Source organism: Mycteria americana, chromosome 8, assembly GCF_035582795.1.
Source record: "Mycteria americana isolate JAX WOST 10 ecotype Jacksonville Zoo and Gardens chromosome 8, USCA_MyAme_1.0, whole genome shotgun sequence".
In the NCBI taxonomy this organism is placed as follows: domain Eukaryota; kingdom Metazoa; phylum Chordata; class Aves; order Ciconiiformes; family Ciconiidae; genus Mycteria; species Mycteria americana.
Genome location: NC_134372.1, coordinates 26,900,218 through 26,912,364, shown reverse-complemented (window position 1 = coordinate 26,912,364; position 12,147 = coordinate 26,900,218). Strand labels below are relative to the sequence as shown.

Sequence of the window (12,147 nt, the reverse complement as noted above, 5' to 3'; positions counted from 1 at the left end):
GATTGGGATTGTCTCTCTCAGTCCTACCTGTGCATGCTCTTCATGGCTCTCCAGCCAGGGGAGGCAGAAGGAGGCTGCTGGCATGTGAAGCTCTTGCACACAACCTGTTCAACGGTGCAAGCCCCAGGACCTGCCCACCACGCAGTTAACTCTCTTCTGCTGGTTGCTCAAAACTCAGGTATGAAATGCTCAGCTGGAGCATGGGGTGTGAGGTCTTTGCAGGTTTCCAACCAGCCCTGGAGGAACGACCACAGTTGGGCTGCAACAGAGCAGATCTCCCTCTGCTGCTCCAGACTTTTCATCACCTTTGGGGGGGGTTTCTCCTCTTTGGTACAACATCAGCTAAATGGACATTACACAAATTGTGCACATTGGTTCAGTCTAAGCTTAGTATTTGTGAATTAAGTTATCTGATGCTTCGCATGAAAACTTCAAAAAGGGGAGGGAGGGATTTTAACTGAGAAAAAGCCTATGGAAATATACTGGAAATATGGTAAAGAAATTGACGTTCTGCTGTATATTGACAGAATTATTTTTATTAAAATACACATCCATGTGCAAGAGCTAGCGTGGAGCCGTGTGCTTTGTCAGTCTCTGCTCACTGGAGTTGTGCTGGGGAAGGTGAGTGGTGGAGCTGGCACAGGCGTCAGCTTTTGTCCCCTCTTGACGTTGGATGCGGTCCAGCCCTGCTGGAGCAGGGCTGGCTGCCTGCCTGCAGGCAGCTGTCAGACAGGGCAGTGGGGTGGTTAGTGCAGTGATGCCCTACAACTTGGGATACATCAGCCCTGGGACTGTTCTCCCCAACAAGGATGAGCTGGCGCCAGGATCAGTTTTCCCCATCCAGGGGTGAGCAGATGCCAGCAGAAGTGTGTCCCTGTCATTCCACGGGTCCCTTGGTGGTCAGGGCAGGCCCTTGGCTCAGGCATTGCTGCCTCATGTGCAATTATTAGAGGGAAACGAGCAATTATCACTAAGACTTGGGTAAGTCCTACCCAGCTTTGATAACAGGGTATTTAAGGGGCAGTTCATGATGCAGCAGCTGCCAACACGTATATATATTTCTGCTGACACCTATATATATTTCCACTATACCATTTTCTCAGCATAGCAGAAAGCACATGATGACTGTTCTACAAAACTTCTTACAAAACAGCTTCTCCCACAGTTGCTAAGCCCTGCCAGAAACGGTGGAAAAGCAATGCTTCCAGTGCATGCTTGTGATCGAACCCCTAGGGCAGACCCTAGACACTTTCAGTCAGTGCCCTTTTTTCATGGACCACCTCCTGCATCTTGAGTCCTGATGCCATGAGTTCAGTAACGTTCCCAACTGGCAGCAGCTCAGTCATCAGCTCACATGAGTGGTCCCCAAGCAGAAGGTCCCTGGGGTCTGGATGAGTACTGAACATCACTGCAACTCCATCCCCTGTCACCTAAAACAGGCCATCGGAGTGGTAAAATCCTCCGGAATAACATTGGTGTGCCCAGTGGACTGTTTTATTTTGTTAATGAAGGGATGGAGACTAGTAAAATCATAATAATGATTTTTTTTCATCAGGGGCTGCTCTGTAATATGGGCAGATGGCGTTTGTCCCACACTTTCATCACCATCTTTCTCATAGAGGGTGCGATGTGTCATCCCCATAATATTCCTAAATGATCTGCTGGTCTTCCTCAACATTTTCACCTCTTGTTGGCAATAGCATCTTGTAACACCTTTCACATCTTGTCAACACAGCTCTTTTTGCAGGTCAAAAATTTCTGGATTGGCTGTGTGCCATGGCAAGAATTGCTTTTTCTCCTTGAGCATCATGTTGTCCACTTATAATATTCTGGTTGTGGGCCTACATGATTTTGATTTTCAGTGGTGTTTAAAAATAATGCAGGAAATAATCTTTGCAACCCTCAAATTTGAATGATTGCGGAAGGCTGCTTAGTAAGCAAAATGTTTACGGAGTCTCTGAAATACAGACTGGGGGTGCCATCCACGAGCTTACTACCTTGTATGGCTACTTGCACATCTGTTTTTTCTTTCAGAAGACAACATGGTCATCATAGCCCTCGGGGTTATGTGCTGTGAAGCTGTAACCCTGGAACTTTGTGTCTATAAACAGCCAAGCACAATCCACAAGATGTTTGTCCCCCAAAATCTGATTCTGCTTCAGCTTTCCTTTCCACCACTGCTTCATCCCATGGTGCTTATGATTTGTGGGCAAAAATGTCATTTGTCATTGTTTTTTGCTGTCCCCTGCTACATTCACTATCCTAGAAAATACAACCCTACCCTGTTTTCTAATTGTGAGCATGAAACACTGATGAAGCTTTAGGTTGAGGATCAGTCCATGACACCACATTTCTTGCGTTCACCTTTCTGAGGTTTTCCCATGTACACTTTGTACCTCTCATGTAAAATGATGGACCATCAGCATGGTGTTCACAGCTGGGGACCCACGCTGCTCCCACCCCTCCCCAGCCCTGCAGAGGGTCTGCAGCTGAGACATCTCTTCTCCTGTCCAGCTGAAGGGGGTTGTGTCCTCACCTTCCTGGCACTGTGGACATTGTTTTTCATGTCCCTCACTTGTTTTGCAGTGGCCACCAGCATATTTGGAGGCTGACAAGGTGTTAAGGGTTTGGCAGATCAGTATCTTTTCCCTGAACCCTCCACTCCCAACCACCTAATTTTGGAGCGCCTGCAAAGCCCATGGGGCTGAGAGCATGCTGTAAGGACGTATAGCCTTACCTATGGTAAGAGTAACCTCACTTATGGGTCCTTCACCTATGGGTCAAGACCTGGACCCACTATCATGTTCCCAATGAAGCACGCTGTGACCAGGCACAAGCCTGGAGAAACACGTGCTCATGGCAAAGGGGTTTTTCAGTCGCACCATGCCCTGGGCCTGAAGGATTTGCTCCTTGGGCTGAAGAATCAGGAAAAATTCAAAGAGCAGCTTGTGGAAATGAGTCTTTATTATAAATATTTGCTCCACTGGGCACATCCTGGCAGGGTAGTGATGGTGGGAGGGAGTCTGTGGCTGGCTGCCCCATGCCACTGTGACACCTGGTCCTGCCAGGGTACAGGCTGGCTCTGCCTGTGGCACTGGCACCCACCGCCACAGAACCCTTTGGAGAAGTGCCATGAGCACCATCTGCTTCCTCCAGAGATGAGAGGACTGGATGTGCGGGTAGGACTGTGGATGGCAGAAGGAGTATTTCATTTTTTCCTTTGAAGTGTTTTCATGGCTCTCTTCACCCAGGGCTTCTTGGGGTCGGCACAGACCTCGGCACCGGTGGCAGCCACAATCCTGCAGTGAGAAAGTGAGGAAAGAGTGAAAACATGAACCATGAGCCATTCCCTTCCCATGCACTACTTCTCCCCTCCCTTTGTGCAGCCCCATCCTGGATGGAGGCTCGGAGCCATCTCCAGCAGCCCATGCCCTCCTCAGGCTGATGGTATGTCTGAGTCTTCCCAGACCACTGGCATTAGCAGAGAGCACCAAAACCTAATTTTTCCCCCCCTCTGCCCACCCCACAGGGCTACTTTCCTGCCACAGCCTCCTCCCCCCCACCCCCAGGCACGTGCTCCCAGCTGGGACTGGGCTGTCTGCGGGGCAGGACGGGATGGGGGGAGCTGCTCTAGCTCCCAACCATGATGCCATGCCAGGGGTGGGAGGCAAACCCCAGGGGTACTCACACAACTGCAGGCAAGGAGCAGTCGCTGGGCGTCTCATAGAAACTCTGCACGTGTCGGATGGGCTTCTGTGCATACCTGAAGCAGCATTCGGTGGGCGTGAAGTGGGCTGTGAAGGGAACGGAGAGACATTGTGAGCACCCTTGGCAGCATTTTGCAACTAATTGCATTGCCAGACAATGACACCGCAGGATATCGAACACAGGATGGATGCCGTGGAGCTTCTCAGCAGCTCCCACAGCATCCTGTGGCAGGGATTTTTTTCTCTTCATGGCAGCAAGCACAGGACTGGGAAATGTGGACAGCAGTGAGGAGGGGAATGGCATGGGACCTGGCATCCCACAGCCTGTATTGCTGCAGCTGCCAAAGTGCATGGTGAGGTCGGGATGCTCAGTTTGGGGACAAGGTTTTGGGGGTTTCCAAGGCAGGGGCACAACTTGCAAGGTGTTTTGGGAGGCTCCAAACAGCTGCACATGCCCCCCCCTCCAACCGCTTGCTTATCAGGTCTGAGACTTGGGGAACAGCTGCCAGAGTCTCCTCCGAGCTCCTGCAGCATCTCCCCAGGGCCAGCTTTGCTGATGCCACCCAGCACCCTCTCCATCCTTCCCTGCACCCTGGGACATGCTGCCCTGCTCCTCCTGCCAGCAGCACTGTCCCCGCTCCCCACTGGGGTTTCTTGCTTGACCTCCCCAACAGGACGTCCCCAGTGGGGACCCCAAGCCCCGACCTGCAGCGGTGACCCATGAGGTGCCTTACCTGTGGCACGGTGCAGGGAGAAGGTGAGGAGCAGCATGAGCAGCAGGACTGTCCTTGCAGTGAGCATGGTGGCTGTGTGAGGGCTCTTCCTCCGTCCTGCTTCGTGCCTCCCTGCCCAGTGTCTGTGGCTTTGGCTCTTGCCGCACCGTAATTTATCCTCTGCATGCCACCCACTTTAACCGCTTTTCCAAAAATTTCAGACATGTTCTAAGAAGCCTCTTCCCAGGGACAAAGGGATTTCTGTCATTATTTTGGGGGCACATCCAGCAGCAGGTGGAAGAGGCCGAGGAGCGGGGCAGCCACTTCTGCTTTCTGCGGAAGAGCCGCGAGGCTGCGAGTGGCTTCCAGGAGGCTTTAGGGGAACTGAAATTTACCCAGGAAAGCAGATTAAAACCAACTTTCTGAGAAGGCAAGACATCAAGTCTAATGCTTGCCTGTTCATTTCTAACAGGAGAGACAACCCAAAGTCTCTGAGCAAGAACAGGTCATGGATGGGTTTAGCTGGTTTGCCTGAGTCATCAAAGGCAAGTGACTAATGAGTCCCCCCCCAAACTGGCCTCCCCAGCCACCCTGGCCATACCAAAGGCACTGGGTTAGGCACATAAGCACTCGGGATGGGATGGGATGGGATGGGATGGGATGGGATGGGATGTTGTCAGGCAGAAAAAGCCACACTGGACTGAACTATGAGGGACCCCAGAGCAGGGGGTGGCAGAGATGCCTTTGGTGGGTTCAGGAGACTTTATAGAAGAGGAAGAAATGGGGCAACGGTAGTGGGGCATCTGAGGTGAGTCTGGGTCTGATCCCAAGTCTGAGCCCAACCATGGCCTCTGCCTCCCACACCAGCGATGGGATCGAAATGAGAGGGGCAGAGGGATGGACGCTTGTGCTCCTCAGTGCACAGACAGGTCATTTCTGCAGGGAGATGGGACAAACCCTACCACAACCCCAAGAGAGTCATCTCAGACCCCAGAGAGGACCCTGAGGGCAGCAGGGGCAGGTGGCATAGACCCTGACAGCAGCACCGTGGAGCACTGGTGGACATCAGCCCAGCTTCCATGCAGAGATCTGCTCCCCAGGAAGGTGAGATGCAGCTGTGGTCTGCGTGCAAGGAGGGGGTGAAGACCTGGTGGGAACCCACGTGGGATGACAGTGAGTGGAAGCATGGGAGGGGACCTGGCTGTGGCTTGGGGATGAGGCAAGCCAGGGCTTTTCGGAGGAGAAGAAAGGTGGAAACAGACTTCCTTGAAAATTATCTCATGTTTGCATGACTTCTCTGGAAGAAGAAAGGAGAAGGAAACAAATGTGCTGACAGCTCTGGTTTGGAAGATGTGGTCTGCAGGACATTGGGTCTGGTGGCCTGGCACGGTGGCAGGGTGGCCATGCAGAGAGCTGAGCACAGCACCGCTGGTTTCTAATGCCACTTTCCCCAGGAAAGGGCACTGCAGGAAGAAAACACCCAATACACAGACCCTGAGCCCCCTTCTAGCCTCTGCATCCCCCCCCCGGCTCTCCCACCTTCCCTTTTGCAGCTCCTACCATGTCCCCGATGTACAGACCCTTGAGCCAAACAAGCCACCAGGGTCACACCATTTCCTAGACGTTGGTTAAAAGTGAAGGGCTGTAATTAAGGGAGAACTGAGCTAATGGCTTTTTCCAGCCAACATCTCACACAGAAAACCTCATGTGCCAAGCTCTGAGCTTCCTTTTCAGGCTTGTCTGAGGCACGCAGTCGCTCCTCCTTTCCCCTAGCTAATTAATCCTGTCCCCAGTCCCATCAGAAGCATTAGTAGATGCCTCCACTATCTGCTCTTCATAAAGCAAATCAGTGCATGTGGGGTATTTGAAGGCCTGGAGAGGCCCCATGAGGGTCTCTGGAGGACCTTTCTGTCCCTTTCCTTTCTGTCCCTGGCCCAGCAGTGGACCTTTGGGCTTGGCTTTAGTCTTCTCCAGCCCCTTCAAAACTGCCATGCCCAGGGTGCTCCTGGCAATCTCCTGGGCCATCTCCACCAGTGGCACAGCCTCTTCTCCAGGTGTGGAGCTCCAGGGCTGCTCCCCCAGATGTTCCTGGTTAGGCAAATGCAAAGGCAAGCAGCCATCTGTGTGGAGAGAAAAGGAGGGACAGGCTGTGCACATGTTTTTATTGGTGTCCAGACCAACTGCAACCTCACTACAATTTATAGTTGAATACAAATTTCTGACTGAGGAAAAACCCTACTTTAGAAATTAAAATGGGTAGGCACAGACAAAAAAACCAATGTAGAGATGGGAAATATTCTCTGACTCGTACAGTGTTTTGGGTTTTGAGTGGTTAATCATAAAAATTAATAGTTTAACAAGGTATGTGAATCTTCTGCATATGACAAATGTCAAAGAAAATGGAAGAGCATAAGGGACTTGCACACTGGGGACACTGGTCCCTGACACTGACGCCACCAAAATCCTCTCTGGAGGAAGCCTTCATCACCATCAACCATGGCCAAAAAGGCAAAGGCAAAACTATAACAATAACCGACTTTCATAAATTCACCAGAGCCTTCTTGCCATAGCTAGGAATAATAGAATTGGAAAAGGTGATAGTAAATGCATCGAGGGAAATAGTATTGCAAATGCTATGGTAAATAGCAAAAAGACCTTACAAACAGAGGTCAAATCTAGATGTCAAATGGTGATACAAAACCAATTAGCATTAGATGTTCTATTAGAGGCCAAAGGAGGGGTTTGTGTTCTCATTAACAGCAATTGTTGTTTCTGTGTAGACCAAGGCAAAAGAATAGAAACAGATGTAATGATAATCCAAAACCACCTAAAGGCTTTTCATAAAATGAAAAAAAAAAACCCCAAAACCAAAACCCCCTTTTGACAGGTGGGGCTGGACACCAGACATTGGTGGATGGTTTGGAAATGTACTTAAAACTTTGTTCAAATCTGTATGTATAGGGCTAATGGCTATAATAGTAACCTATGTGTCTGTTCAATTAATTACTGGTTGTGCTGAGATTATGTGTCTAGGCAGCGGGCAATTAGTCAGCAAGAGATAAAGCTGATAGCAATGCAAAAGCACGGGAAAGAAAAAGAAATTAAAGCAGAAGAAAACCAACTTTTTAATATACAAGTATAAAGGCTGCCCTGGGGTCCCAAGTTTCCCTGCCATGTCCATTCTCTGGTTCCATGGACCCTGCTTGGAGGGGATAAGAGGTGGGGTATCTGTGGGGCTGGTGTGTTAACTGTGAATCTGGGAACCTGAGGTCTCATGGGCACCAAGAGGCAGGTGGAGATCTCTGGGGTGCACCAGCAGGTGCTTCAGCTTGAGGAAGCCTTTTAAAGCCTTTTAAACTTTGCCTTTACTCTTCAGGAGCCTTCAGACCATGGAGACACTCTGTTTGCTTGGTCTTGATGCCCTCTCCTGACAGCTGTGCAGGGCTCTCCCAGGACAGCAGGTCCCAGGTTACCCAGACCTGCCCATAGGACCCACAACCGCTGCCCAGCCAGGTGCCCTTCGGTCCTGGGTCTGGACCCTCTGCCGGGGATTTCTGATGCATGTGATGGTGTCACAGCGCTGGCAGTTGTCTCACAGCCCCAGTCCTGTCCCCGTCCCCATGTGACAGCAGCCGCAGAGGATTGCTCTGGTTGGAGAAGGCAGCTCCAAAGGATGGCCCAAGCTCTTGGTCCCGGCCCCACCGTGCTGGATGCCATGGGGCTGGCACCCAACAGCTGGCTGCCCCTGCTCAGGGGCAGCAGCAGCCTCTTATTCCTTGGCCCCAGCTTTCTCCTGCTCCTGGACCACCCTGCACTGCTAGCACAGCACCTCCAGCACATGCCAATGGGTAGGAGGGATGCTCTGGGCCAGCCCTTCCTGGGGAGCCTGGCAGGGCAAGGTCCTGCAGGGACCTGCTCCTTCTCAGCAGGATGGCCCCTGGCCCAGGAGCTGGCAAGGACCCACATGCACCATGGGGCAGGGGCTGGTGGGACCCACATGCACCGCGGGACAAGGCAAGAGGCCTCTCGATGGGCTCAGCTGGGGCCAAGGTCACAGTAATGCTGGTTCTGTGCTGGCAGGTCTCTGCCGGGAGCTGACGTTGGGGAAGGCAGATTAAGGACCAGGACGGATGTGAGGCCCCACTCGGACCCGACAGTTACTCCTCCAGGTGATGGGATGCTCCTCCTTGCTTGGCTCTGGGCTCTCGAGCACGCTGCGCTCACTCCCTTTGCCAGCTCACTGCCCTGCTCTGCTGGCAAAGGATGAACACCTGCCAGGCTGGACCTCCCCATCCAGCTGGATCCCTGGGGTCTGTGCTGCATCCATGCCACAGCTGTCAGGAGAGGGCACCAAGACCAAGCAAACAGGGTGTCTCCATGGCCTGAAGGCTCCTGAAGAGTAAAGGCAACAGTTTAAAACACTTCCTCAGACTGAAGCACCCCCAGCTATCTCCACCTGCCTCTTGGTGCTCATGAGACCTCTGGTTCCCAGACCCACAATGTGTCAGGGTCATCCCTCACCACTGGATGGGTTTTGCCTCTGCCGTGAAAGCATCCGTGAAGGTGCTGCAGCCAAAATCCCATTCCACAGGAGCTGGGAGAGCTGGCAGAGGAGCTGCCAGGGTGGCTGTTGCTCAGGGACTGGCTGGGCATCGTCTGGCTGGTGGTGAGTGATGGCTTTGCATCACCTGGGGAGGGGGTTTTGGTGGTTTTCTTTTTTTGGTTTGTTGGTTTTACTTTTTTCCCCCTTATTAAACTGTCTCAGGGAAAGAAGGAGGAAGTGGGGGGACATTCGCAGTTATAGCATTTGTCTTCCCAAGTCACTGTTACGCATGATGGAGCCCTGCTCTGCTGGCAAAGGATGAACACCTGCCCACTGGTGAGAAGGAGTGAATGAATCCCTTATTTTTGCTTTGCTTGAGTGCAGTTTTTGCTTTACCTATTAAACTGTCTGTATCTCAACCCATGAGTTTTCTTCACTTTTGCCCTTTCAATTCTCCTCCCCATCCCAAAACCCTGGCAGCGATCACTGGTGAGCTCCCCGTGGCCCCTGCCACGGAGGGGATTTCCACAGCTGTATGTGGGTGAATCCCTTGTCTGCTTCAGCATCACCCGTCTGTTCTACCTGCTCAGGGAGCTCTGCAGAGAAATCCTTCCTCTGCAGCACAGCTCAGATAGATACACTAAAGTCCTGGGGAAGATGGGGCAGCCAGGCTGTGCTCATGCATGGCATGCATGGGGCAATGCAAGGGACAAGTTGAAAGCTCTAAGCCCAAAACCGATGGCAGTTTTGCACCTAAAAGCCCTCAGAGAAGCCTTCAGCCCCTTTTGGGTCCCCCTTGAAGCGAGTACCCAAATGCCCAGAGAGTCCATGCAGCACCCTCCCATCCCCCTCCCTGCCTGACCCAGTGAGAACCATGAGGTTTCAGGTGGCAGTGGGAAGAGCCCCCATCCCACCCCAGCCCCTCGGCTGGCTCCATGCCTCAACCAGCTGGCAGCAGCACAGTTGCTGGGGCTGCGAGAAGAAAGGACACCACTCTCCAATACCACATGAAGTAAACCTTTATTTTTGTGGCTGTGCTCAGTGGGCACAGTACTGGGCTGTGCTCAGTACTGGCAGGGCCAGCAGCACCCCAGGAGCTGGTGCCCAGCTGGTCGATGTAGCACAGGGCTCTGGGGAGTCAGTGCCATCCCTCAGCATTGGGGACCTCTGCAGGCCTTTCCAGGAGAATGATTATAAACCTTCCTTCCCACCAGGATGTTGGGTAGCCTGAACCAGGGCACCTGCTCTACATCAGGGGGCATGGAGTCCTTTCCTTTTTTGAAGCCCCTCAACTGCTTTCTCCACCCAAATCATGTCTGGTTTTGCACAGAGCTTGGTCCCGTTGCTGGTCTCAAACCTGCCGAGATGAAAGGTGAAGCTTAGTGAGAAATGGCAGCTATAATCCCACTCTTGTCCATGCCATCCTCCCTTCCCTGCACTCCTTCTCCTTTCCCTTTGGCCCTGCATGCTGCCCCTTGGTACTTGGTGTCCTACAAGCAGCTCATTCTGCAGCCCAATGCCTCTAGAGCCTCTGCAGAGCCTTCAGGAGCTGCTGTTAGGACTTGTGTCCTTAACTCTGTAGAAGTGGCCAGACAGTCATGTCCTCCCCTCTTCATGCTGGAAGACAGCCACCCATGGAGGCCACACAGACGTGGCCCAGTCCTGTCCCCAGGTGGTATGGATGAACTGAACCCATGGCGGCCCAGGAGACAGCAGAGCGGTGGGAAAATTACCAGGACTTACACAATTGCTGGGGAAAAACACTCCTTGGGAGTTGTGTAGAAACCCTTCAGGTTAGCCAGCCGGAGAGGGGACTTTACGTAACTGAAGCAGCACTCAGACGGTGTGTAAGGGGCTGGAGAAAACAAAGAGCGATGATGAACACTGGCTTTGGAAAGTGGTCTTTAAGACCTTCTCCCATGATGCACACAACATCCCCCAAGTTCTGCAGATGCTGCCATGAGGAGCCCCAGGTGTCCTCCTTCCTTTCCGGGGCAGGAGGACACTCCAGGTTATCATCCAGCACCAACAGCCCTGTAGCCAGCTTTGCTGAAGCCACCCAGTCCTGGGAGCAGTCTCCATCTTTCCCTGCACCCTGGGATGTGCAGCCCTGCCCCGACCAGGGGATTGCTCCTCCTGCCAGCAGCACCGTCCCCGCTCCACACTGGGGTTTCTTGCCTGACCTCCCCAAAGGGACGACCCTGAGCCCTGACCCGCAGCAGTGGCCCATGAGGTGCCTTACCTGCATCACAGTGTGGGGAGAGGGTGAGGAGCATCGCGAGCACCAGGACCGTCCTTGTACTGAACATGGTGGCTGCGTGAGAGCTCTTCCTTGCGGGGTGCTGCTCTGCCTCTTCAGAGGAGCTCAACTGTAAACTCAGGCAAGGAGGTGCTGCAATTTATCCTCTCCACCCCCTCCCCAAGTTAGCCCTTTTCCAAAGAATTTTGACCAAATTCAAGTGAAATCCCTGTATGTTTTCTTTGGCTGAGGGGATTTCCATGTCACATGGGATCTTCAGGGTTACCAACCAAGACGATACCTAGAAAGACTGAACAGACTTCGGCAACTTCTGCGTTCATCGAGACGGGTCTGTGGGAAAGCCGCAGGGTCCACGAGGGAAGTGAAATCCTCCTCTGCGGAGGCATAAACTCGAGGGCTCCCAAACCCACAGAGAAGGGATTTGCAGCGATAGGAAAGGCAAAGCCTAGCTTTCCATGCAAAGTCACTTTCCAGCCCAAGAGCCAACATAAATGTGCTGAAGACGGTTGGATGGCTTGTGAATTCCGAGGGGAGCATTAAGCAGAAACATGGTGACCGCTGCTGCCACCAGCCCTCTGTGGCTCGAAAGCTGTAAGGTGTCAAATACTGCCAGAAATTGCATCACATTCCATGCTGTTCCTATGGAGAGGAACACAAGTGTTCCACCAAAAATCCCTGTTTATAGCTGGAAAGCGTGGGGTGAAAGGAGAAGGGGGTGCAGCTGAGCCCTCCCTTGCAGATGAGGCTGGCTTAGCCCCTTGGCTTCAGGGCAGGGCAGGAGGCTGAATCAGGCTGAGGGAAGTGGAAGGAAAAGTTGGTGTTCAAAGTTCTTGGGGGTTTTTCCAACATCTTCCTCCCGTCACAGCCTTGAAGCCTCCCAGATCCTGCAGAGATTTGCAGAAAGGGTGTCAGCCTCTCTGTGTT

At 52.5% G+C, this 12,147-nt stretch overlaps 2 protein-coding genes across 2 annotated transcripts; both read right to left on the bottom strand.

The window, feature by feature from the left end:
- Positions 1-3,208: 3,208 nt before the first annotated feature.
- LOC142413380 (C-C motif chemokine 3-like) lies at positions 3,209-4,633 on the bottom strand. Its single transcript, XM_075509475.1, has 3 exons — positions 4,442-4,633; positions 3,689-3,794; positions 3,209-3,299 (listed from the first exon to the last, which is right to left on the bottom strand). The coding sequence occupies exons 1-3, from the start codon at positions 4,506-4,508 to the stop codon at positions 3,209-3,211; spliced, it is 264 nt and encodes an 87-aa protein (XP_075365590.1). The 5' UTR covers positions 4,509-4,633.
- Positions 4,634-10,214: 5,581 nt separating this feature from the next.
- On the bottom strand, positions 10,215-11,272 carry LOC142413422 (C-C motif chemokine 5-like). Its single transcript, XM_075509549.1, has 3 exons — positions 11,206-11,272; positions 10,707-10,818; positions 10,215-10,320 (listed from the first exon to the last, which is right to left on the bottom strand). Exons 1-3 carry the CDS (start codon positions 11,270-11,272, stop codon positions 10,215-10,217), a joined length of 285 nt encoding a protein of 94 aa, XP_075365664.1.
- Between the last annotated feature and the right edge of the window lie 875 nt (positions 11,273-12,147).

What these genes read in the sequence shown, in the direction of transcription:
- LOC142413380 (XM_075509475.1), bottom strand. Translation starts at nt 4,508, where the DNA reads ATGCTCACTGCAAGGACAGTCCTGCTGCTCATGCTGCTCCTCACCTTC. An exon ending in CTCCCTGCACCGTGCCACAG is followed by an intron (nt 3,795 to 4,441) that starts GTAAGGCACCTC and finishes TTCCCTTCACAG; the next exon opens with CCCACTTCACGCCCACCGAA. An exon ending in TGCTCCTTGCCTGCAGTTGT is followed by an intron (nt 3,300 to 3,688) that starts GTGAGTACCCCT and finishes TTCTCACTGCAG; the next exon opens with GATTGTGGCTGCCACCGGTG.
- LOC142413422 (XM_075509549.1), bottom strand. Translation starts at nt 11,272, where the DNA reads ATGTTCAGTACAAGGACGGTCCTGGTGCTCGCGATGCTCCTCACCCTC. An exon ending in CTCCCCACACTGTGATGCAG is followed by an intron (nt 10,819 to 11,205) that starts GTAAGGCACCTC and finishes TGTTTTCTCCAG; the next exon opens with CCCCTTACACACCGTCTGAG. An exon ending in TGTTTTTCCCCAGCAATTGT is followed by an intron (nt 10,321 to 10,706) that starts GTAAGTCCTGGT and finishes TCATCTCGGCAG; the next exon opens with GTTTGAGACCAGCAACGGGA.